General features: G+C 45.4%; 1 protein-coding gene across 1 annotated transcript in view; it reads right to left on the bottom strand.

Annotated features, from left to right (window-relative positions):
- MAEL (maelstrom spermatogenic transposon silencer) overlaps nt 1–25,703 on the bottom strand; it is a 1,192,885-nt gene that overhangs the window by 306,263 nt on the left and 860,919 nt on the right. The window contains exon 8 of the mRNA XM_078656687.1: nt 12,849–12,990. Within this exon, the coding sequence (XP_078512813.1) occupies nt 12,849–12,990 (142 nt within the window). The remainder of the gene's footprint in view (nt 1–12,848; nt 12,991–25,703) is intronic.

Here is a 25,703-nt window from a genome sequence, read left to right as displayed (position 1 = left end):
CCCCTCACCAGTTCTGGCGACGGGGGTAGCATTCCACCCTTCTAGAGGGAGAAGACATGTTGTTCCTGCTAATCCCGGTTAAAGTTAACCAGATCCTCAGCATCACAAAATGGATGCTGCTGCCACAGACACAAGTCTGACCTCCTGCTGCTGGGAGTCCTTCCAGCGAGGGAGGCTTGGACAATAGGTTTCCTGTCTTGGGGGTGCTAGCACCTCCCCAGACAGGCCATAGTGTATTGGGGCAGGGAGGGCTGAATGAAATGAGACACTGCCTGGGGCACACAAGGTGTCCCATGCATAGCCCAGTTCAAACCAGTTGCGGGGCACTCCAGCCCCAGCGCGAAACTGGACAAAGGGAAAAGGGGTGTAACCACCCCCTTCCCTGGTCCCACCCATAGGAGGGACCTAGCAGGTAATCCAGCCCACCAGATTAGTATATAGGTAGGAGCGGAGTCTAGAGACTTTAGATTTATCCTGACTGAAACTTGCAACGAAACTCTGGACCTTCGGCATTCTACTGCAACTAGAAGACTGAAGAATCTCCCTTGTGGTCAAGGAGTGACCACCCTGTGCAAACAGTCACCATCCAGCGATCCGCGGTTTACTTTGTCGACGCTCTTGCCGGAGCCCGAGCAGAGTCCGACGAGAGCCAGACTTCCAGACTTCTCTGACCCCGATCCACAGTCCCTGCAAAGCTGAGATCCGTGGAGGCGACGAGAGACGTGGGACCGGCCATCTTGAAAAGCCTGCTCCTTGCTACTTGTGCAGCTTCTGAGGCATCCTCGAAGTTGTGCATTGGGGATTGAGAAGCCCGAGCATCAATTACACCGAGTATCAGCACTCCACGAGTTCTGCGTGGGGTCCTTCTGCTTTTTGCTGCTCGACGCGTCTGTCCGGTTGCTTGCCCGTGTGCTAGTGGCCTCTGTGACGACGAACGTTTGATTTTGAATTGCCTGCCTGGTTGCTCCAGGTGGGCCCCTGCTTCCCTGCAAAAAAGAAGCTGCCCAGACCTTGCTGGTCTGAACAGAAGCCCATCATCGATTCCTGCGTGGGTTGCATTTGCCAAGGCCTGTTGACTCCAATCCGGAAGCCGACGCCGCCAACAGCGAGCTCCTTTGTGGGACAGTCTGTATCCAGCTCCTGGTCGTCGTCAAAGCCTCCTGGTCCCCGTGTCTGCAGAGACAAGCTTTGCATATTCACCTGACTGCACCAGACATCGCCTGGTTCCTTCCTTGTTCCTTCCTGGTCACTGGCTAGTGACCCAGACTCTGTCCCCTCTGCTTTCAGGTACTCTTCATCCTCGATCCGCTCTTGGATCCACCCGGACACTTCTCTCCTGGTCGCCTGCAGCATCTTTCTTCAAGGCTCCATAGGATTCAGCACGAAACCCGACACACTTTGACACCTATGCACCCGCTTCCTGTGGGTGAGGTAACGCGAGTACTGCGGTGCTCCTGTGGGTATTAACTATCCTAGTGTCCTAGTTTTCAGTAGCTTTCTCCTAGTCCATCCGGAAGTGACCTAAAAGAGCTAGTTTGTAATTCTTTCGTTCCCATTCTAACTCTATGGTAACTCACGTGTGTGCAAATACACTGCACACGCATCCCGTGGGCCTCCTGCTCCCTAACTCGTTAGTACAGCGTAGCCCCAGCGTTTCTCTAGGCCCTAAGCCTATCCTTTGTTCGTGACATGGTTCTTATATCACTATTTTAGTATATGGTTTTACGTGCCCCTAAGGACCTACTGTATATTGTGCAACTTACTGAATGATAATTAAGTTTTTTGTTATGTGCTTGTGCCTCTGACCTCAAAGAGTTCAGAGGGGTTGTTTAGTAATAAATACATATATATTTTATATATAACCCGTGTGGTGTCCTTTCATTTGGTATTCAAGGGGTTACCTATGGTAAAACAGCTTGCTTCACATGCTCTCTTAAGTTTTAGCCTAAGACTGCTTTGTTCATGCTACCATTAGGATAGCTGGTCTATAAGGTTGACTTTACAACCATCACCATAAGGGTTGTTTGGACTGGTGCAAGGTGCTCACTAGAATAGTAAACATCATATACCAGGCCAACTTCTCACACTATCCAGGCTGCCTCTGGGGGTCCTCCAATGCATGGCTATTCCACGTTTCGGTAAAAGCAGAGCCAGGGATGCAAACCTGCACAGCACTTCGTCCGCCTGCGGAAAGACACCTAGGGCGCTCGCCTCCCACGTAGAAATGTTCATTAAGTTGACTGTCGCCCTTAGGGTCTGATGTACTCTATCTCAATACTGTTGGATTGTGGGATAGTCCCAGAACATGTGTTTAAAATTCGCCTCTGGTGCTTGGCATCTGGGGCATGCGAACTGTGTATCAGAGTAATATTTTTGGGTACTCAAGTGCCTTTTTCCAATTCTTTGTCATGGAGCACCCATCCTATCTCGGCCTCCCATTTCTGTCGCAGGGCTTGTAGAGGGGTCGTGATCAATTCCCGGATCACATTGTAGTGTCAGGTGACTAAGTGTCTCCCCACGCCGACACGGTGAACTGTGTGCCGCACTGGGTGTGTCGGTGGTTCGCCCTCAGTGAGATCCCAGCAGTGTCTGGCACGATCAACTAAACATTTATGTCTCAGGAATTGTCCCAGGGGGAGGTCATAGCCTTCTCTCATTTGGACATATGTTTTCAGCTGCCCATGCCCAAAACGGGACTCTACTTCTGTCACCTCATGCTCCGTTCATATCCTGAGGGCGTTGGTGGTGAAATATTTCTCCCGTTGTGGGAAGCCTACCAATGGAAGCAGTGGGGAGTAGAGGGGCTGACCCCGAGCATGTAGTTGCTTCATACCACAGAATTCACATGATCAGAAGAGTCCTTTTATAAAGGATTCCAGCATTTTGCTAACAGTTTGAAGAAATAGAAAAATTGTGAGGAAAACTGAGCAGAGCTCAGGATGACCCTCTCAGGCGACGTGCAGTAGAAATTCTGAGGGACTCAGCCTCTCTCTGGAGTGTTCTAAAGGGTGCTGGCATTTGATTGGTTATAGTTTTAACTTTCGTACTCTTTACAAAATAATGTGGCTAGACTATGGCAGTAATTTCTCATTGCATGGTAGCCTATGTATAACATGTATTGCTTTTACAGAAGTTACCATGGGACTCCTACCTAGATGACTGACGATTCAAGTATGTGAATCAATTGAAGATCCAATACTGAAAAAATAAACATTTTTTACAAATGGGAGAAATTTGAAGTGCAGCAAAGGTTCTGCAAAAATGCTCATGATATGGAACATTTTCTGCACTTTAAAGTCCTCTGACTTAAAATAATAGATGTATGTTTCAGTTATAAATATGGCACCAGCCACTGGGACCAAAATACCTGCTGTGTTTGAGAGACAATTTGAAATGGGAGAAAATTAAACCGATTAGTTTCTTTTATGCTATATGGACTCATCATTTTGGAGGGGGAGGGGTGAGATCAGTGAGGTAATGTCAGACACTGTACACAGGTGTTACCCAAGAAGTATAAAGAGATTTAGAAGAAAACCAAGAAGTGAGAGATTGAGGTCTACTAAGGAATAAGAGTAAAAAAGTGTTGAAAGTGAAACTGTATACTTGAGGACCACCATGCAGATTAAAGGGGGCAACATGATTTTGGGAGGAAATGTCTCCTGCATGGTACCAGCACATTCCCCTATCTGGAGTTCCTGAATGCTTGTATCTGGTATCCCGACTTTGTTTTTGGCTATGGTATCATGCTAATCTAGAGTGTGAACAAAGGCTTAGGTCTATCCCATACTACGAGTTACTGTACTTGTTTTGTGACCTGGAGGGCTCATCAAGCATGCACGCATGTCTTGGTTCGTAACAAAGGCTTACTATACATGTCATGGGTTTAGTATTTAGAGTGGTGGTGGTGAAATACCATGCTATAAGGATCAGTATTTTGGCCAGACCGTCTAATTTGAGTCACAGGAGCGTAGGCATACTGGTTAGCTTTTTAAAAAAAGTTCTGCTGGGAATTTCTCAGCTCTTTGTGTGGACATTCAGAGTTCATGTTAAGAGTGTTGATGTGAGTAGCCTGTGTATTAAAAGCAAGGTGAGGATGAGCAAACCAGAGTAAGAAAACAAGTTACTTACCTGTAACTACAGTTATCCAGTATTGGTATCTTTCATAGATTCACATGCCTGAATCATTCACGTCGGCGAGGCGGGAGTCCCATGGTAAATACAAAAGTAGTGCCAAGAGTAAATAATAGTAGTAGGCTAAAAGAAAAAGCTTAAGGCCTTAGTCTTAGTAGCCTATCTACATCATTATAGTAAAAAGAACCAAAGATTGGTCCCAGCCAATCAGCGGCTAGCACCCTCTAGAACCTTTCCAGCAGAGGCAGTTCTCCTCGGATTTTCCTAGCACAAGTGAGAAGTATCCCAGATATAGAGAACGGACTAGCCGGGGAGGAGGGTGCATGTGAATTTATGAAAGATACCAATACTGGATAACTGTAGCTACAGGTAAGTAACTTGTTTTCTTATCCAGTATTAAGGGAATCTTTCATAGATTCACATGCCTGAATCAGAGTAGCAAGCAGTATAACCATATACTGTTTGCGGATGGTGGGAGACATTGGTTCATAAACTCCCAAATAGCATCCTCAGTATTTGAAAAACATCTTTTTTTTCTTTTTCAAATGGAGTAGTCTTAAAGAAAGCAAAGCTATATCCTATATATATATATATATATATATATATATATATATATATATACACATATACACACATATTTAAAATCTTGCAGACATATAAATCTGTACATTTGCATGAATATTAAAGAATGGAATCATTCATAGAAGGGCAAAAGCACTTGAGTATGATCTTAATGAAAGAGATGACTTAGAACAGCCTGTCCAACCGCTGCATCTTCTTGATGCAAAGATTGAAGACAGTAATATTAGTGAACGTGTGGAAATTTTTCCATGTCGCAGCACGACATTTTCCAGAGTTACTCCAGCAAACAAATCTGTCGACGTTGTTACTGTTCTTGTCGAAGGTTTGTTAGCCTTGTCATGGCAGAAATAAATAGCAGATGCCAGCCATTTGGCTATTGTTGCCTTTCATACAGCATTTCCAAGAGTTGCTTGACCATAAGCCACGAATAGCTGGTTGGATCGTCTTGTATCCTTAGTTTTCTGTAGGTAGAATTTTAAATAGCATTTAACATCCAGACAGTGTAATGGTCTTTCAGCTGGAGTGGATGGATCCGAAAATAAAGTTTTTAATCTTACCGGTTCGTTCAAGTGAACTTGTGTTGGTAGCCTAGGAATGAACCTGGGATTTGCTCAAAGTAGTCCCGGACAAAATGTAAAAAAGGGTTCCTTTATAGTGAAAGCTTGGATTTCACTAACCCTTTTTTTTTAGGTAAGAGCCAGTAAATGAACAACCTTTCAAGTGAGGAATTGGAGATCAGCTTTAGGGATCGGCTCAAATGGACGCTTCATTAACTGTGCTAGCAGGTTGTTGAGTTCCCACTCTGGAGGGGTTCTCGCACTGGAGGGAAGGCTCGGAAAAGTCCTTTCATAAAATGTTTGACAAGTGAAGAAGAGCAGAGAAAAGGACATTTTGAGCATTTCCTGAATCTGGAAAGAGCAGAAAGATTACTTTGACCAATGAAAAAGTAAGCCCAGACTTGGCTAGAGAAAGCAGATAATGGAGAACTTGTTCTGCAGGAGCTTGAATTGAGTGAATATTATTCGCCTCACACCAACAGTAAAATCGCTTCCATTTGAGGCGATAAGTCTTGATTGTGCTTTGGGCACGAGATTTGGCCAATATTTCACGACAGTCCTCTGAAATGTTGAGGTCCTTGAATTGAGGAGCCATGCGTGCCAGTGGAAGTACAAAAACTATGGGTCCGGATGAACCACTTGGCCTCTGTCCCTTGACCACATCGTAGGTGTCGGCAGTAGGCGAATGGGCTGGTGTTGAGACAATAGTAGAAGTTCCTGGAACCAATATTGTCTTGGCCAACGGGGTGCAATCAGAAGATGGCAACCTTCCAGCATCATCTTGCGGAGCACGTTCGGAATCAATGGTATTGGGAGAAAAGCGTACACACAAATCCCTGCCCATCGCATCCCTCTTGATCCCTGTTGAGGGAACCTGCTGGCATAATATCAGCATTCCTTGTTCTCTCTCGTTGCGAATAGATCCAGTGCTGGTTTGACCCAAGTTTGGAACACTGGGTTAGCCTGTTCCTTTTCCAGCTTCCACTTGTGACAGTCTGACTGATGTGTATTGTTTGTATATTTTTTGTGTGTTTTTCCCTGTATATATTTAAATTGTTTTGTGATATTTTTGTAGTGATGTGCTGATATATAGTATAGTGTGAGTGTGTGCAGAATGATTGGTTGCCTGAGGGTGTCTGGGGGCTGTAATATATGCTGAAATTATTGAATTGTGCTGAACACCATACATTATTTATTTGATCTGTATTGTACATACACATTCTTTTGAAAGAAGTAGGATTCATTGATACAAATATAAAATATAAAGAATAATAAAAAAAGTAATGTTTTTCAAATAATTCTGCTGTGTGGGACAATGTTAATTGTGAGAAATTAATGGATTAATAACCTTTGCATTGATTAGTATTTAGGAGAGGTTTTCCTGTTTTTGTTGGTTCATTTTCCCGGCTTTCCTCTCCTAGTATTAAATTCAGGGACCCTCTTTCGTTTTTGACAGTCCGACAGACATGCTCAGCATGTCCGCCAGGGTACTGTGGAGACACCTGACGTGTTCGGCTCTCAGGGCATCTTGTGGAATGTGACCCCCCTTTCCACCATTCCTGAACCTCTTGCGAGAGCCTAGCTGATTTCATTCCTCCTTGTTTGTTGAAATAATACATGCTGATGGTACTGTCGGTCTGGACTAGCAGAGTAACACGCAATCCTCAGAAAGAATGCTTGGAGAGACAGAAAAACAGTGCGGAGCTCCAGCCTATTGATCGGCTGTTTTTGTCTGAGATCATCTTCATTGAATCTGCAAGTCCTGCAGATGACCTCCCCAACCTTACCATGGAGGCATCAGTCGCTAAAAAGAAATCTGGAATGGTTTGTAGGAACGCAAGACCCTGGGTTAGATTCTCTGTCTGCGACCACTAATGCAGAGAATTTATCATGCGCGGCATGCCCTTGATGGTATCGAACGAACGAGCCCATGGCTTGTTGCCATTGAAGTTGCAGTTTCACTTGAAGAGGTCTCATTTTGAGCTGTGCAAAGGGTATGAGATGTATCGCTGAAGAGCACATCCTCAAGAACGAAGCAAACATTCGGACCGACTGACCTTTTTGAAATTAACCTTGGCAATTTTTGAAGACTTAGCTGGCGGCCATGTGACCAGAATGCGTGGCACTGGACTGTGTCTAACCTTGCTCCGAGAAAAAACATGACTTGGAGGACGTAACTGATTTGCTGTCGTTGAGAATCAGCCCCAGAGAAGAGAAGAGATGGGTACATTCTGCTGTGGCAATCTTTGTTTCGTGTTCTGAAGGACCTTTGAGCAGCCAATCGTCTAGATAAGGGAATACTTGTATTGGTCAAGATCTCAATACTGCTGCCACTGGTGCCAAGCAACTCAAGAAGGTTCATGGTGCCGATTTCACCCCTAACGGGAGCACTTTGAACTTATAATGGGCGCCAGCCACTTGAAAGCGAAGATATTTGCGCTTTTTGGAGTGGATAGGTATGTGGAAATAGGCATCTTCCAAATCCAGAGAAGCCATAAAATCTCCTTTGTTTAAACAACTTAATATCTTGTGAAGGTGAGGGGGACCCCTAGGCGGAGTATTAGATGGCTGTTTGATGAATTCCAGGGTGTGGCCGTTGGTCACTAGGTCTAGAACCAATTGGTTTGATGTAATTTCCTGCCACTTGTGAACAACAGCTAAAATCTTCGGGCCCACAGGAAAGGAGGGTAAAATGGTTGGCGCCCTGTGGAGATCACTGCTTACGGTTAGTGTCTCTGCCGTGATACTGCGATCTCTTTATGCCACCTTGACGGAAGATACTAGTCGTAGACTATTGACGGTATGATGTCTGGTTGTAAGGCTGTACTAGGATTGATACAGCTTATTCTGTTTTTGGTATCCTCCTCTTGGTGAAAAACCACATCCTCTCGCTCCTCTGAAAGATCCGCGCCCGTATTGAAGGGTTCCCAAGGATCGTGCAGTATCCGTGTCAGTTTTTATAGCTCAGCGGGCATCATCAATAGGTTTACCAAACCAAAAACTCTCCATCATAGGCCATGTCTAGAATCTTTGTTTGCCTCTCAGGTCTGAAAGTAGTGGCTTTAAGCCATCCCTGGCATCTAAGCACTGCAGCCCCTGCTAGCTGACGGAAGTTGGTGTTCACGATATGCAAGGCGCAATCTATAGTTTTGGACGCGGCACGTTCTCCTTCCAACAGAATCTTTCTTGATTCCTGCCTTCGGTCCCCAGGAATGAGGTCAATGAGACTCGCCATGTCTGACCACATTTCACGGTCATAACAGCCGATTATGGCTAGAGGATTGGCAGCTCTAATAGGGGCCGCTGACAACGCAGAGAATGTTTTGCCTATAAGGTCCAGACGACGTCCTACCTTGTCAGGCGGTGTGGTGAAAGGCGTTGCGGGATTGTAGATTGTTGTTGGGCAGCCTGCGAAATTACTGAATCTGGCCGAAGGGTGGCCTATCAGACAGGATGGGCTGTTAGCAGGTGCACAGTATTTATTTTCTATGCGCAGAAGCACTGCTGGAATAGACGTAGTCTATTCTAGATACCACTCTCGTGATCTTCCTGGATTCTTCCTTGAAATCATGAAGGAAATATTCTGTCTGTTCGACTGTAACTGGCAGTTGAAATCTAGCTGCTGCCCACTGCATTAAATTATGTACATGATGCGGTCATAGATGAGGCCATCGTAGACGATCTCATCATAGACTTTGCGGTAGTAGACATGGTTATGTAGGCAAGGTTACTGCAGACGAGAACGTCGTTATAGATAACCATCATGAACAACCATCATAGATGAGGCTGTCGTAGACAAGTCATAGACAATGCCATCATAGATGAGGCAATCATAGGTGAGGCCATCCGTAGATGAGGCAATCATAGATGAGGCAGTCCTATGATGGCCATCTGTGGATGAGGCCATTGGTGGATGAGGTCATACATAGATGATGAGGCGGTCATAGACGACAGTCATAGACCATACCATCATAGATGAGGCAATCATACGTGATGCCATCCGTAGATGAGGCAATCATAGATGAGGCAATCGTATGACGGCCATCCGTGGATGAGGCCATTCATAGAGTGGGCCATTTGAAGTTGAAGCCATTCGTACATGAGGCCATACATAGATGAGGCCATAGGTAGATGAGGCTTCATTGATAAGGCTGTCAGACGACCGTCGTAGATGACCATAGTAGATGAGGTTGTCTTTGAGATGGGGCTGTCCTAGGCAATGCCATTGTAGATGAGGCCATCATAGACGAGGCCATCGCCGACGACCGTCGTAGACGAGGCCGTCGGAGACAAGGCCGTCGTAGACAAGGCCGTCGCCCGTCGTAGACGAGGCCGTCACCGACGACCGTCGTAGACGAGGCCGTCGCCGACGACCGTCGTAGATGAGGCAGTCGTTGACGACAGTCATAGTTGAGGCAGTCGTCGACGACAGTCATAGTTGAGGCCATCGTAGACTACCATCGTAGACGACCGTCATAGGAGGCTATCATAGACGAGACCATCGTAGATGAGGTCCATATTGGTGAGGCAGTAATAGTAGACACGGAGTTTTGTTACAGACTCCTAATGTCAGGTTAAGAGGATTTCCCTGATGTAGTGTCAGGGAAGAAAAGGGAGTTGTAGAATCAGCTTGTGATGAAGATTTTTCCAATTGCCTCTCTCTGTTAGAAGTGCCTTATAAAGACTCAAGGTGAGTCTTTATGGCTTTTATGTGCGCCCTTTGGAGGCTCCTGGCGCGACTTCTCCCTTTGACGTCTCCTATGAGGTGAAGGAATCCTCGTTGTCCTCATCAGAAGTGGCAGATTAAAGTCTCTGTAGTCCCAATAATAGCCTCATCTCTCAGACGTGAGAGTTATTGAGGAAAAGGTTAGACATATTTTGTAGTCTATTACCTTGTTTTCTGCCAATCTGCCATATTACTGCCTTAATAGGTGAAGTATGATCTTGGATGATCCAAAAAGAAGTAAAAGCAGAAGAAGCTGAGCAGAGCTCAGGGGGACTCCCTCCATACACGACGTGCGTTGAAAATCTGAGGAGAACTGCCTCTGCTTGGAAGGTTCTAGAGGGTGCTAGCAGCTGATTGGCTGGGACCAATCTTTGGTTCTTATTACTATAATGATGCAGCTAGGCTACTAAAACTTAGGTCTTAGGCTTTTTCTTTTAGCCTACTACTATTATTTACTCTTGGCACTACTTTTGTATTTACCGTGGGACTCCCGCCTCGGCGACGGGGAATGATTCAGGCATGTGAAACTATGAAAGATACCCCAATACTGGATAACAGAGGTCATACGATCTGGCGCCTGGCCTACCCATGTAAAAGATAGAGGGAAGGACTGAGCCCTAGAAAGTGGCAGTGTAATGTGGACAAGAGAGACCTAGCCACTGAAGTGAGAGGAGACAGGGCTCCTTTAAGATATTCTATCAAGCCTTTTAATAGAAAGGAGCTACAAATGTGTCTTCCTGAGCACTGCCTTTTGGTGGATGGTAATGATGAGGGGAGGCACTGAAGATGTTCTGAAAGGTGGGGGAAGCTTTAGGTGAGGTCTGCCCTTTTGCCCTTTGTCTTCCAGATTACTCTTTCAGTTGTACTGATGACAGCCAGCAGACAAAACCCAATACATCTTTGTGTCTGTTGGGGGTGCTTGAGACATCCCTTCTCCGTGGAGCATCACTACACTAAGGTTGTGTCTAGAGAAAGTCTGGAAAGGACATTGGAAGGATAACCACCCAAAACCTGTTCTACAGTTTCAAACAGTGAATTCATATTTCCTGTCTGCCATTCCTGAATTAAAGTGGATCCCCCCACTACCCGACACGTTTTTCCAGTTCCAAGACCTTTATAGCCAAGAAAAGATGCTCGCCGTGCAACTCCTCAAGGTTTGGTTTACGTGGATGGGGCTGCAACTACTAAAGTTGTGACTGACCCATTTGGATACAATTGCCGATGGTATGAACGGTCTGTGTTGGACTGGATCATCAGAATTCGTGATCATTCAGCAGGGGGGGTGCGTCTGCAAAGTGTTTTCAAGCACAGAGGCACTTGCTGTGGGTCCAGGTGGCACTGTGCCACATCATGACTGCCACCTCTCGAATGACAAGACTTGAAGCAGAAGCACTGCCAAAATACAGCCCAGCACACAAGCAAGGAGACACTTGAGAACTGCTTGTCAGTGCGCCATTCCCCATATGAATGTGTGGGTGTACCCTGGGGTATCAAGAAGGCCAAGGTTGACGTATGATGGCCGATTTCAGCCATAAGCGGGTAGGAGACTACCCATACAGCATGCCCATCCTGTTTTGGAGGAGTTTTATACTGCACTTGACAGGTTCACACTATTCTTAACACCTAAAAGTATAGTGCACTACCTAGAACCAGGGAAAGTACCTGGGGATACCTGTGAGAGTCTTACCAGATAGTGCCCAGAGACATTTAATTGTTTATGCTGCTAGCAGTGTGTAGTATTAAGGTTCGTAGTGCAATACAGTCCTTTCTTTTTTAAAACAGCAAGCACTGGGCTGGACATTCGCTTAATTAGGATAATTTCTGAGAACCGAACACAAGCACCCCTCCAAAGTATACACTAACTAAGAAACATGTGAATACTCACTACCCAGAGGCTTAAGAGCAGCACGTGTTGTACTTGGCTCAGTCTGCAGAGCCATAGATAGGACAGCTCTTGGGACATCGGAGGTAAATGTTCTTAACACCCCACGTTGCGGCTTAGTACTCCCTGCATGCCTTGTAGCCCTTGAAGTGGGTATGAAACATCAAGGCCATACCAAGAGATGGCACATGGTGAGGAGTTGGGTGGAGATGTTGGTGGAATCAGGAGTTTCCTTTACTCTTGGTTCTGAAGGCTTAGGTTCACATTCCTATAGACATACACTGAAGCTGACGACGTAAAAGCATTTAAAGGAGCTTCAAAGAAGAAAGTTTCACCAGAGCAAGAGTTGAAGCAAAAAGCCATAAAGTTAATTGTTGTAGAGGAAGGAGAACTAATGCTTGCCTCTTTATGTTAATCCTGGGGAAGTGTTTGAAGGATACAAGGTCAAGAGTATTGGGCACAGAAAGTGAGAAATCGAGAGGTATGGGTATTAAAGCATTTTGGAGCAAAACTGGAGGGAAATACTTCACTGCTATCTTCACTTAAAGGATGTAGTGATGGGGCGTTTTGGATTTTTAAGGCTAATGCCTCATAAAAGGAGGGTAAAGTTGCCACATGATTAGTTTTTGGACATTGTGTGGTATCACTAGTTGTGCTTCTTTTGATATCACCTTGGCATCTCCCTATGGTTCAACCATATTTCCTGAGCCTTCCTAATTTATGTTCTCATTTTTGCCTTATCAAGCTTTTTTATGTTTATTTAAGTGGACAGACATTTTGCTGAAACAAAATCAACAACCAAATGTGGGAGGTTTGAGTGGCCTGTAGGAATCTGCTCCCACAAGGGAAATCTGTACTTGGGCCATTTCCATTAGATCGCAAATCCGTTGGAAAGACCTAACAATTCTTAAACTAAAACTTTAGGTTCACCATACAAGACAGGTTTTCTTCAGTAAAAAAGGACACTTACCTGGTGTTGCTAGAATAATCCCATTGGAAGACTTCTAGCAGACTGCGTATACGGGTCTTTGATGGTTCGTCCTTGAGTTTATATTGGTAGAATTCAGCTATTAGATCTTCTACATGTAGTAGTTTCAGTTTACTCTCCACCCCTGGAATAAAACAAGAGCATCACTATAGTTTAAAGAACAGTTACTATTGCTTCGCATCATGCCAAAAGTTTGGGTGTAATGAACAAGTTACTTACCTTCGGTAATGCTTTTTCTGGTGGATACAGTATCTGCCTGTGGATTTCTAACCTTGTGAATATCCCCTGCATCAGCAACATTCGGAAATTCTTTTTGTAGCTTCATGCCGACGTCACAGAAGCACGGCATCGTGTGCGGCTCAGACTGACGTCACCGACTCCATAATAGGCCTACGTCTGCGGGATGACATCAGTTCCGCCCTTTGAGGCACACAGACGGACCGACAAAAGTAGATATATACATATACAGTATACACAGTACAGAATAGTCCAGGTAACACACATAGTGTGAAGACAATATATGAAAAACACAATGCATTTGCAACTATATATACATTTAAACATTGCCATAAACTTAGATATAGAAGCGTGGACGAAGGGGAGGCGGGTGGGCATGTAAGGAATCCACAGGCAGATACTGTATCCACCAGAAAAAGCGTTACCGAAGGTAAGTAACTTGTTCTTCTGATGGATACATCTGCCAGTGGATTCCTCACCTTGTGAATAGATTCCCACAGCAGTCCCCACTCCCGGAGGAGGGTGTCCACTCTTCTATACCAGAAACTCCTGGTGGACCGAACGCGCAAAGTGGCCATCCCTCCTCACTTCGGTATCTAAGCAGTAATTCTTCGCGAAAGTGTGGAGGGAGGCCCAAGTTGCCGCTCTGCAAATGTCCTTTACAGGCACACCCCTAGACAGAGCAGAAGTAGCAGACCTTGCTCTAGTAGTGAGCTCTGGAGGTTCCTGACCATACAGGGCGTAGCAGATCTTGATGCACAAGATAATCCATCTGGAAATTGTGCGGCCCTGGTCCTGAGTACCATTCGTTCAGCATGAAGGGCCAAGAATGGGGGCCTTGAACTAAGAGCTTGAAGCTCACTTATCCTCCTTGCAGAGGTAATTGCAACTAGGAAGACAGTTTTAAAAGATAACAGTCTCAAGGGACACTTGTGTAGGGGTTCAAAAGGAGAACCCATCAAGAAAGTAAGTACAAGGTTCAAGTCTCATTGAGGCACAATAAAGGGAGTAGGCGGAAATTTATTTGTAAGGCCTTTTAGAAACCTCAAAACGACAGGAGATTTAAACAAAGACGGCTGATCGGGCAAACAGAGAAATGCCGACAATGCTGATAAATAACCTTTGATTGTAGCTACAGCAAAACCCTGCAGAGCCAAGGAAAGCGCAAACTGAAGTATGTCAGATAAACAAGACCTCAAAGGATCGATGGACTTCTCCCTACACCAAGAAACAAACTTAGACCACCTAGAAGAGTAGATAGACTTGGTGGAGTCACGCCTGGCCGATCAAATGACATCCACCACATCATGTGGGAGAGAAAAGGAATTCAGGTTGCCCCGTCCAATCTCCAGGCATGAAGGTGTAAGGTCTGGAGGTGGGGGTGTAGACCCTGCTCCTCCATCTGAGAGAGGAGGTCTGCCCTGAGAGGGAGACGGAGCGGCGGGCACGAGGAGAGGTGGAGAAGGTCTGTGTACCACACCCTTCTTGGCCCATCCGGGGCGATCAATATGACTTGGGCCCAGTCTTGACGTATCTTCCTCAGAACCAAAGTAATCAAGGGTATGGGAGGAAATGCGTACAGGAGTCGTGAGCCCCAACTCAACGGAAACGCATCCCCCAACGCCCCCTGCATCGGATACTGGAGACTGCAGAATGACGGGCAGTGAGCGTTCTCTTGAGTGGCGAACAGGTCCACCTGAGGAGTTCCCGAGGTCCGAAAGACGTGACGAGCTACCTTTGGATGAAGCCTCCACTTGTAGTCGGCTGAGAACTGCCTACAGAGACTGTCTGCACATACGTTTAGAACTCCGACCAGATGATTTGCCATCAGATAAATCTGATGGTCCTGAACCCAGGACCAGAGACGCAGAGCCTCTCTGCAGAGACACTGCGACCCTACGCCTCCCTGCTTGTTGACATACCACATCGCGGTGGTGTTGTCCGTCAGGACTTGAACCGACCGACCGTGAAGGGAATGGAGGAAGGCCTTGAGTGCCAGATGTATTGCCCGCAATTCTAGAAGATTGATATGAAGCAACCTTTCCTCTGGAGACCAAAGACCCTTGATCTCCATATCCCCAGATGAGCATCCCACCCTAGGATGGATGCATCCGTTATCACCGTGGCCACCGATGGAGGCAGATGAAAAGGCTTTCCTTGAGACAGATTGCCCTTCACGCTCCACCAAGACAGATGCGCTGCAGTTTCTCTGGAGATCCTTATCGACTCCCTGAGATCTCCGTTGTGCTGATACCACTACCACTGCCTGCGGAGGCACCACTGGAGTGTCCTCATGTGCCAGTGTGTAGGGTTCACCAACAGAATGCAGGAAGCCATCAGACCGAGCAGACGAAGGACCTTCAGGACTGGAACGACCACTCCATTGTAAAATGAAGGAATCATTTCCCGTATGTCGAGAATCCTTTGAGGTGGAGGGAATGCTCGACACACAGTTGTATCCAGTACATCATCTATCAACAGTTTGCGCTGGGAGGGCACCAGGTGAGATTTGGGTACATTTATCGAAAAACCCAACCTGTACAACAACTGAGTTGTGACCTGCAGATAATAGAGCACTATCTCTGGAGATTCTGTTTTGATTAGCCAATCGTCCAGATAAGGGAATATTGGTATCCCCGACTTTCCGAAATGTGCAGCCACCACAGCCATCACCTTGTTGAAGACTCAAGGCGCAGTAGTAAGACCAAATGGAAGGACCGAAAACAGGTAATGTTGGGAACCCACCGTGAAACGGAGATACTTCCTGTGCGACTTCAGGATAGGGATGTGAAAATACGCATCCTGCAAGTCTATTGACATCATCCAGTCTTCTTCCATCAGCCTTTGAAGAACCTGCACAAGGGTGAGCATCTTGAACTTCTCCTGCTTCAGAAAAAGGTTAAAGATCCTGAGATCCAGGATTGGACGAAGTCTGCCATCCTTCTTGGGGATCAGGAAATAACGGGAGTAGCATCCCTGACCCCTTTCCTGCTCCGGAACCACCTCTTTCGCACCTTTTTTCAGTAGTGTTAGGACTTCCTCTTGCAAGAGAAGCAGGTGGTCCTCCGAGCAAAAAACCCTGGCAAGGAGGAGAATTCAGAAGGGAACTCCCGGAAGGGAAGTGCATACCCATTCTCCATGAGATTGAGAACCCAAAGGTCCGATGTGACAGATTCCCAATCCCGTGGAAAATAGGTAAGCCGAACCCCTGCAGGACCCGCATAATCCGGAATGGCGGATCTAGGGCAGCTTTGCTGATGATGGAGGGGGGTGGTAAAGGAAGAGGAGGAGGAGACTTGGCGTCCTCGAGGACGAGCTCTTTGCTTGCCCCTGTAGGATTTATACAGCGGATTTTGCTGCTGCTGCAGCGTTTGATGGTAGGGTCGAAAGGAGGGACGTCCAAAACCCCTATATCTTTTACTCGCAGTGCCCCTGGACTGCAGCCCCAAAGATCTGGCAGCAGCTCTACTGTCTTTAAATCGTTCTAAAGCTGCATCAGCCTTTTTGCCAAAAAGACCAGAACCAACGAAGGGCAAACCCAATAAGGCTGCTTGAACGTCCGCAGAAAAGTCAGATGACTTTAACCAGGCTGCTCTTCTAGAGGCAATAGAAGTCACCATAACCCTAGCTACTGAGTCAGCAGTGTCAAGTCTGCTTTGTAGAACTTGACGCGCAGCAGTTTGTGTGTCAGCTAACACTTCATTAAAATCCCTTCTGTCCTCCTCCGGAATCTTAGGAGCCAACTGCTTTACAGAGTCCATTAATGCAAGTATGTATCTCCCCAAAAGGCATGTGGCATTAGTAGACTTAAGAGCCATACTCGCCGATGAGAATATTTTCTTCGCAGTTTGATCTTGTTTTTTAGACTCCTTGTCCCCAGGCACTTGAGGGAAAGCACCAACAGACTTCTTTGAACAGGCTGCCTGTATCACTAAACTTTCCGGTAAAGGGTGTGATGACAAAAAATCTGGGTCACCAGGCGTCACCCTATACCTCCTCGCAACCCCCTTAGCAACTGCAGGAGCTGTGAGAGGCCTGTTCCAAACTTCCAATATAGGTTCTGTCAATGCCTCATTAAAAGGAAGTAATGGTTCCACAACAGAAGAAGGGAATGGAGGACTTCTGTCAAAAGATTAGACTGGTATTCAGCAGTAGGCGGGTTTAAATTCAAAAGATCTGCAGCCTTCTTGATGACCACATGGTATGGTGCAACGTCTTTTGAAGGGGCATCTGAAACAGAGGATAGCTCCCATTCAGGCGAAAGCTCCAAACCGCTAGCCTCCCTTAAGTCATCAAAACAATCCTCTTGAAGCTCACCTTCTTCGACTTCAGCTTCAGCCTCCCTAAACCTCCTCTCTCCAATAAGGCGCTGAGCTTCATGCCCCGATCTCTCCTTCAAGAGCAGCGTCGTCGGATCCGCGATCGACTCTGACGGAGCCGGAGCCTGCATTGAGATCGAATCCGGGAGCACAGGTCGATGTTCTCGGGGGTCGGGCCGGCGCTGACGACGACGGTATCGGCGTCGAAGACCTCGGCGGCGCTGAGAAATGCCAAGGCGGAGTCGGCGGCATGAATGGCATAAAAGGAGCTGGAGCATAAGAATGAGGAACTCCCAGATTATATGCCAAAGGACCCATGGGACCTAACAGTGCACCAGCGGAGTACAAAGCTCTCGAGTAGACGCCATACATCGCGTTCAAAAACTGTGTAGGGTCTTGACCTGGAAAGGGAGGGTAAGGACCCACAGGATGCTCACGTGGATGCTCCGGATTCGCCTCCTCTTCTACAAGTGGTTGCACCGGAGTCATCGAACCCTCAGGTAAAGGAGCCTCTTTTTCCTCTCGAACCGGAGAAGGCGCCGGAGAGGGATTCGATACTGGAGCTGGTGAATGCTCCGGCGACTCCAAGGATGTGGCCTCACCTTCCGGAGTCTGAACCTCTGGTGAAGGAGATACCTCATCTTTTCTATGTCTTCTCCTAGGCGACTTCGGTCTCGAATCAGAGTCTTTTCCAGAATGATGAAGAGATCCATGTCTTCTTTTCTTATGCATCTTTTTTGCTGATTTAGAAGCATGTCCGGATGACTACTTCGAAGGCGACGCCGTGCGGGACCTCGATCTCGACTTCGACCTCGAAGTCTTCTTCTCCTTTTTACCTTTTAATTTGGCCACCAGGAGTTTCACCTCTCTCACGAAGTGCTTTAGGGTTCATCATGGTCCAAACTCAGGCACCAAATACAGTCTTCGTGCAGGTCCGTAATCGACAATCTTTCAGCACTCCCCGCACGGCTTGAAACCGGTCTTCTTCGTAGACATCTTCGACAAGAGACAAAGAAGCAAGAAGACACCAGACAGATAACAATAACAAAGCAACCAACAGCTACAGAGGATCCCTCGAAAACCGTTAGCGTCGACGACACGGAAAAAAGGGAACTAATGTCATCACGGCGACGTAGGCCTATTATGGAGTCGATGACGTCAGTCGGAGCCGCGCGATGCCGTGCTTCTGTGACGTCGTCCACGTCGGCGTGAAGCTACAAAAAGAATTTCCGAATGTTGCGGACGCAGGGGAAATTCACTGGCAGATGTATCCATCAGAACTCAAGGGCAGATTGAACTGGCATAGTTGTAAACAAAGTATTCTAATTTTCCGGTGCTTGATTAAAAATTAACCTGCTCAGGAGAGTTAATTAAGCACCTGACATTATTATTCATTACAATGTTGATTGCCGTTGGCCCCCTTGTAAAGTAGAACATGTTATGATACAGTGGAATATTAATCTAGTTAAAGTGCCCTTGGGGAGCAACTTGCTTACATCATGACCTCCACATTTCCCACACCGATAGTCTAACAGACTCACACAGACACCCAAAAATACAGCAAGTAACACTCCACCTTGGATAATGTAGATGCTACTAGCCTTTCCACCATGTAGGGCAGGGTACGTCAAACAATTACATTTTTATGTTAACCCAAGCTAGGGTTTTAAGGACCATAAAAAAAGTTGCTGGTAAACATACAGACAGACAAGAGAAATGCTTGTGAACTTAAGACAAACACCCATGACAGAACTAGATTTACTGGTAGCTAACTTTACCTTCTCTGCCATAAGACTTGCTTCAATATCTATATAGATGATTAGAGCAACAAGCTAAAAAAATAAGTGTTCTAGATGAAAGCTACAAAACAGAAAGGAAAACGCAAATTGAGTTGAGCAAGTAGGTAATGAAGCAAGGTCTGCCTGTGAAAAGACTAACTATCCTGCAGTCAGAGTCAATGCCACGAAGCTAAACAGATGTATGAACAAATATCTAGGTAGTAGTCACATTTTTTAATGGAACCAAACTAGTTCTTATAAGAAAAGTGGTAGCTCCATTGCCCCTGCTAGAAAATATTTTTGTTTTGCCCAGCAAAGGCCTATATGTATTTGGAAAGAATTTAAGTACATTGAATACTAATCATGTTGCTATGATCTGTTTCATCAACAGCATCCCAGAATGGACTGCTCCACTGTTAACAGTTTGGACTGTCTTTGGTCTTAGATTTCAGCTTAACAGTATCTCAGGTACTTTTTCACATCCAATGCACGGAGAGGGAGATTTTAAATAGCTACGCAGTGTCATTAGGTGCAAGGGACAAGGAGGGTGCACAAGGCTAGGAGCTCAAGACGCTTTAGAGCCAACCGGGTTAAAACCTAAAACTGAGCCAAAACAACTGAGGTTGTATCTGGAGTCTCCTGGAAGGGCTGTAGTGGTGGAAGCCTCTTGAATGTCACAGTATTTAGGAGAGCCAAGAAAAGGGGCTATCCTGGATACAGCCCTTGCAAAGAATCAGGAGGAATCTGGCTCCACGACATAGAACCCCAGGGGAGTTGAGAGGGTGGCCATCACTCAGATATTCTGTGATTGACTACAAGTAGTCCACATTGAGCAGCCAGTCTTTAAGGTATGGGAATACACATATGCCCAACCTTCAAAGGAGCTGCAATCAATGCCATTACTTCCATTTAACACCCAAGTGCTTGTACCCCACTGTGAACCACAGCAAACATCTAAAGGACTGTAGTTTAGGCATATGAAGATACTCGCCTGCAAGGACTCCAGGGTTCAGCACAGAAAGAATCTGCACCAAAGTGACTATTTTGAACTTTTCCTTCATCAAGTAATTGTTTAATTGTTGCAGGTCCAGGAAAGACCTGAATCCTCTGTCCTCCTTTGGCAAGAAGTAATGGAGTAGCATCACTTGCCACACTGAATTCCGGCACTCGTTTGAAGGCACCCTCCACCAGTACGTTCACTTCCTACACTGAAATTGAGACATGGTTCGCAAAAGTCAGACGTGGTGGGGACGAATTGGAAGGCAAGACGCAGCCCCTTTACACATTTAGTAGAAATCCATTGATCTAAAGTGATAGATTTCCAGCCAGGTAGAAATGATCAGATTTTGACACCCTATGCCTTTGGGTCTGAGAGGGGAAATCAACGCAGAATTGGGGCCACTCGGCAGTAGAGGAGGAAGTAGAAAATTGCTATCCCTGTTGATAAAAACTGCTTCAGCAGTCATTGAATCTCCTCTACTGCACATCGTCTAGGCCAGTTGCTGCACAAGCTGAGGAGGTTGACTTTGCCAGTATGCTTAGCTTCTTGAGTAGCCTCTAAACGTTCTGTATTGCTGGTGGAATCGGCAAGCTTGTGACAACCACAGAATTACTGCTGTAGTGAGACTATCTTTACATCACTTTTCTGCCCTATTAAAATTTCCCAAAGAGCTTAGAACCATCAAAGAGCATATCGATGAGGGATGCCTGGATGTGCCCAGCAAACCAAGCAGGGCTCAACCAAGCACTACACTGGTGCGATAGTGCGACCAATGCAATCAGTAGTATCAAAGTGAAGGCAGTACATATTTTGTGTCATCCTGAATCCCTTTGGCAAGTGACATCGTTCATCGTCCAAGGACGGCCAGAAAGATCTTACTGGCAGTGTCCAGCAACACCTGTGTACCTACCCAAAAGACTTCCTTACAGAAACCATCAGTACGCTCGGACTTCCGGTCTGGAAGATTAAAAGAATAAGTATGAGGTTCACTTTGCTCACTGATGCCTGAACTACAAGGATTTCCAGAGTAGTAAATCAGGGGCTGGTCTGCTACCTAACAGAAGGTCAACTTACCAAGATGGGGGGGGGGGGGGGGGTGGGGTGGGGGGTTCTGGCATTGTTTTGACCCATGGACCATTTGTGAGTGCCTCACAAAAATGCAACAAAGGTTGTGAGTAAGCTGGCTCAAACTATTTCAGTTAGTAAATTATATTTTGTCTCAGCAGTAGATGGTTGCCAATCAAACACATCTGCTGCTCTGCGCATTACCACTATAAAAGAGGCACTTTCTTCAGTTCATGGACCAGCTTAGTTTCTGGGCAGGTGTAGATTTCACTGGTATGTTGTAGGTTCAAGCAAAAACCTACATCAATATAGTGAGGGGGTAGCACACTGTCTGCCTCTGTCATCATCAGTGTCAAGGGCCCAATTTTGAATGTCCCCTGGACTGTGTCACAAATGAACAAGGGCTCTAACCTCTGGTAATACTTGCATCATAGAAGAGAATAAGGTACTTATTTAATCACTACTGGCTGCTCTTTGGTCATTTCATAGCGTGACAAACCTGGCACAAGACAGAATCTACTTATGGTCAGACACTGGCACTGGATCCGGTTCCATGAAGATGCCCCTGAAGACTGCTGAAGCTCGCAGGGGAAGTAATGCACATTCCAACCTGAGTGGTCAGGACTAGTATCGCATCATGACCTGGAAGGGGAGTAGGAGCTGTCAGTGCCAAGGGATGGCCGTCATCAGAAGTCTGACTGTAGGCTGAAGTAGCTCCATGGAACATTAAGGCACATCAAAATGACCAGGTAGCATCTTGAAAATTTGCTACCGAGGCCGCCTCAAAAGACTCAACCTGCTGAGGGGTTGACAGCCTGGTGAACAATGGTTGCGCTACGACCAGCTTAGTAACTGGATAAGAGTAAATAAAACAGGGAAGTGAGGGTCCGGACTGAGTGGCTAGAAGGGATCAAAATCCAATTCAATGTCTTGTGTTTGTAGCATTTTCAACTTTAAGCAGGCACACACAACAACTTGAGTAGGACCAGCAGTGCTGCTTTATGCTCAACCTCTTATATTCAGCAACGAATAGCCTTGTTTCCCACTTTGGATGCATGAGGGTAAATTTCTCAGATAATTTCAAGTCATTCCTAGAGACACAAGTTTTGAGGGTCTGCAGACATCGGCTTCCTGCAGTTGCAGCAGAGCTTGAAAACAGCTGTTTGAGGGGAGACATTTTTCCCTGGAGTTTTTGTAAGACCAAGAAAACTGGAAGCAGAGCCTCGGATCCACACTGAAGGGTGCAAAATTAAGTGTACAGAAGTCAGCACGCAAGGGGATGTGTGCAAGCAGCTCTGCTTCATTACTTTTGTGGAAGTGCGAGGTCCCTGCTCAGCTCCACCTAACAGAGTATGTGTCTCATTGCTGGAGAATTCTCTGGATTCGTCTGGGATATCCTGAAGGTGATGAACCTTCAGTTAAAAGTTGCCATTTCAACAGGCAATACTGTCTCTTCCTTGCATTTTGGAGACACCATACGCAGATCCTCTTCCATTTGAAGGTATACGATCAGTAAGTGGAAGGATGCTTAAGATCCTTAACAAGCGTCATGCAATCGTCCTGGTACTGAGGAGCCAAGAAGTCAAGCTTAGCAATAGCTGTCTGATATGAAGACTCTTGCTTGACATACTGGTTAGGAGATACAAACCGTACGAGTTTGAAAAGAAATTATGCAGTTCTGGATACTACTATTGCCTCAGCCAGTCTGGAGCAACCAGTCGCAGGGTAACTGTGATTGCCTCAATTTAGGACTACCCAAGCTGGAATGGGAATAGACAAAAGCTTAGGTAAACTATTGTTAATTTTCACAAATTTCTCCAATGGCTTTTTGGCAAGGGCAGGTATGTCAAGATACACATTTTAGGAGAGGGAACAGACAAATTGTGACTAACTCCTAGACGAGCGTGGCATATCAGGCACATGAGGACAGAACATTTCAAAATTACTTCCAATGGCTTTATTTCTAATTGTAAGAATTGTTTTCCCCCCCGAGTTTTAAGTAATGGTTGGCTTTTGGACTCTGTACACTGAGACACTGTTAAACAGGCCTGAGTGCATATGGTCTGACCCCTTAAAAACATGTTAACTTGGTTAAAAATCCTAATTGGCATATTTAACTTACCTATAAGTCCCTCGTATATGGTAGGGTCCCAGTGACAAAGTTAAATGTCATTAGTGGACTGCAGCACAAATTGCGCCACCACTAAAGTGACAATACAAAGCATGTTTTCAGGACTGCCCCAGCAGCCAGTGTGCAGCATTAAACCCACAAATTCGACGTGGCAGAAGGATTAACTCTTTTTAACACACATAACTCACCATTAAAGTAGGCACTTAATGCCCATAGGGAAGGCTGCCTGGTATTTATAAAGTATAACACGTGTACCTAAGTCTCACATGTTCTGGCAGTGGAAAATCTCCAAAGTCATTTTCACAGTGGCAAGGCTAGCTCTCCCCCAGAAAAGCACTGGGTTACATTATAACACTCTATAATGCATAACTTCAGATTGGTTTGGGAATAACTAGAACCATGATTTAAGGACTCAAATTATTAGTCATTTCAAATCCAATCTAATGGTCGAGTCAGACTTGAAATTACCATTTTGAAAATGCCAGTTTTAGAAAGTTTGCATTTTCCTGCCAGTGTTCAGTGTCATCTGACCGTTAATGACTCTCCTGTGGTGAGATGTGTATGCAGTGAATAAACCGCCTGACTGTGGTTTGGTGCAACGTCTTTTGAAGGGGCATCTGAAACAGAGGATAGCTCCCATTCAGGCGAAAGCTCCAAACCGCTAGCCTCCCTTAAGTCAGAATCAGAAAGTACTTTATTCGGCTAAAATCATTAACCATAAAAGTAACAACAACATAAACAGCATACTACATAAAGAAACTGGATTAAAAATAAACATACTAGTTATATTTCATTTACACTAAAAGTTTTTCTTAATTTCAAGACATGTTTAAAATAGTTTAAAAGAACCACAACAGTAAAAACAGTATCCATTCTCTGACATTCTAGGAATGCTAAACGACATCTTTTTAAATTCATATCTTTGAGAAAGGGGATTAAAAATTTGACGGGGAATAAAATAAAATTTACAAAAGAATAAGATGTGAATATCGGATTGGGACAAGGAATCATCACAAGGGCAAGTAGATAAAGTCTGTGGCCATAAATTCATCTTTGAGAAGGACAGAAGTCTAAAAACGAGATTCAATCTAAAGCGGGTTAAAAGAAATCGATCATGATTAGACATCAACAGGGTCAAATAGGGCTGTACTTTTACTCCAGTCAGTATCTGGTTATGCCAAGCAACTGTCTTTTTATTTGCTTCTGCTCTTCTTCTTTTATCCATGAGGTATTCCAAACACAGTTTTTTCAAAGATCTTCTGGGTATAGTTCCCATAGATAATGGATCCTCGTAGTATTCGCAGTGACCAATATCACACATAAATTGCTTAATATATGCTAACCCTTCAACCCTGACCGAATTTTCAATATTCAAAATATCCTGTATCACAGCCCGGTTAACTACACATTCATTAGTAGTCCACACCCTGTGCCACACGAGAATGGGCTGTATTCGAATTAAATCTGATAAATAAGGTTGACCCAACTCCACATGGCAAATGTAAGTAGAAACACTCTGTGGTACAGATAAAATGTCCCGTAAAAAAATATTTTCAGCAATTTGTAGAGGGTCAATATTAGAAAAGCCCCAGAGTCCCGCACCGTAGAGGGCTACGGATATACATGTGGCATTATATATGGTCAAGATTTCTTTTATTGGTTTTTTCCCCCAACTTTTTCATGAAAATATTAACGGCCATTAAAGTTTTTTGGAACAAAAGAGTTCTGGCCTTCATGGCACTCAACCATCATCCCCGTTCATGAAACAAAATACCCAAATAGGGAAAACACGAGATATTTTCCAAGGGAACCTTATTTAAAAACATAGTTTTCGACTTTTTTCCAGATTTTGTGACGCAGTTCATGGAGTATGTTTTACCACAGTTAATTTTCAAATCTAAACTCAACATGAACTTTTCAAAGGATACTAACCGTTTCTGCAAGGCCAAGGGGGTTCGAGCCATTAGGACAGCATCGTCCGCATACATGAGCGCAGGGATCGACCTCCTCCCCACTCTAGGCAAATCCCTGCACTCGTGCAGAAGACTATGTTCAAGTCCGTTAATATACAGAAGAAATAGGAACGGGACGAGAACGCAGCCCTGGCGTACTCCGCGACCCACTCCAAATCTTCTGGTGCATTCTCCCCCACGGCCATAGCTGACTGATGCCGTGGCACCCGAGTATAAATCTCTCAAGAAGCAAATTATGGCATCGTCAATACCCAACCCTTGCAAGATATCCCATAATTTGGTATGCGATACACAATCAAATGCCGAAGACAAATCAACAAATGTAAAATATAAC

Source organism: Lissotriton helveticus, chromosome 8 (assembly GCF_964261635.1).
Source record: "Lissotriton helveticus chromosome 8, aLisHel1.1, whole genome shotgun sequence".
NCBI lineage: Eukaryota > Metazoa > Chordata > Amphibia > Caudata > Salamandridae > Lissotriton > Lissotriton helveticus.
The sequence above is the reverse complement of the archived record's forward strand: the minus strand, read 5'-3'. Positions and strand labels throughout refer to the sequence as shown.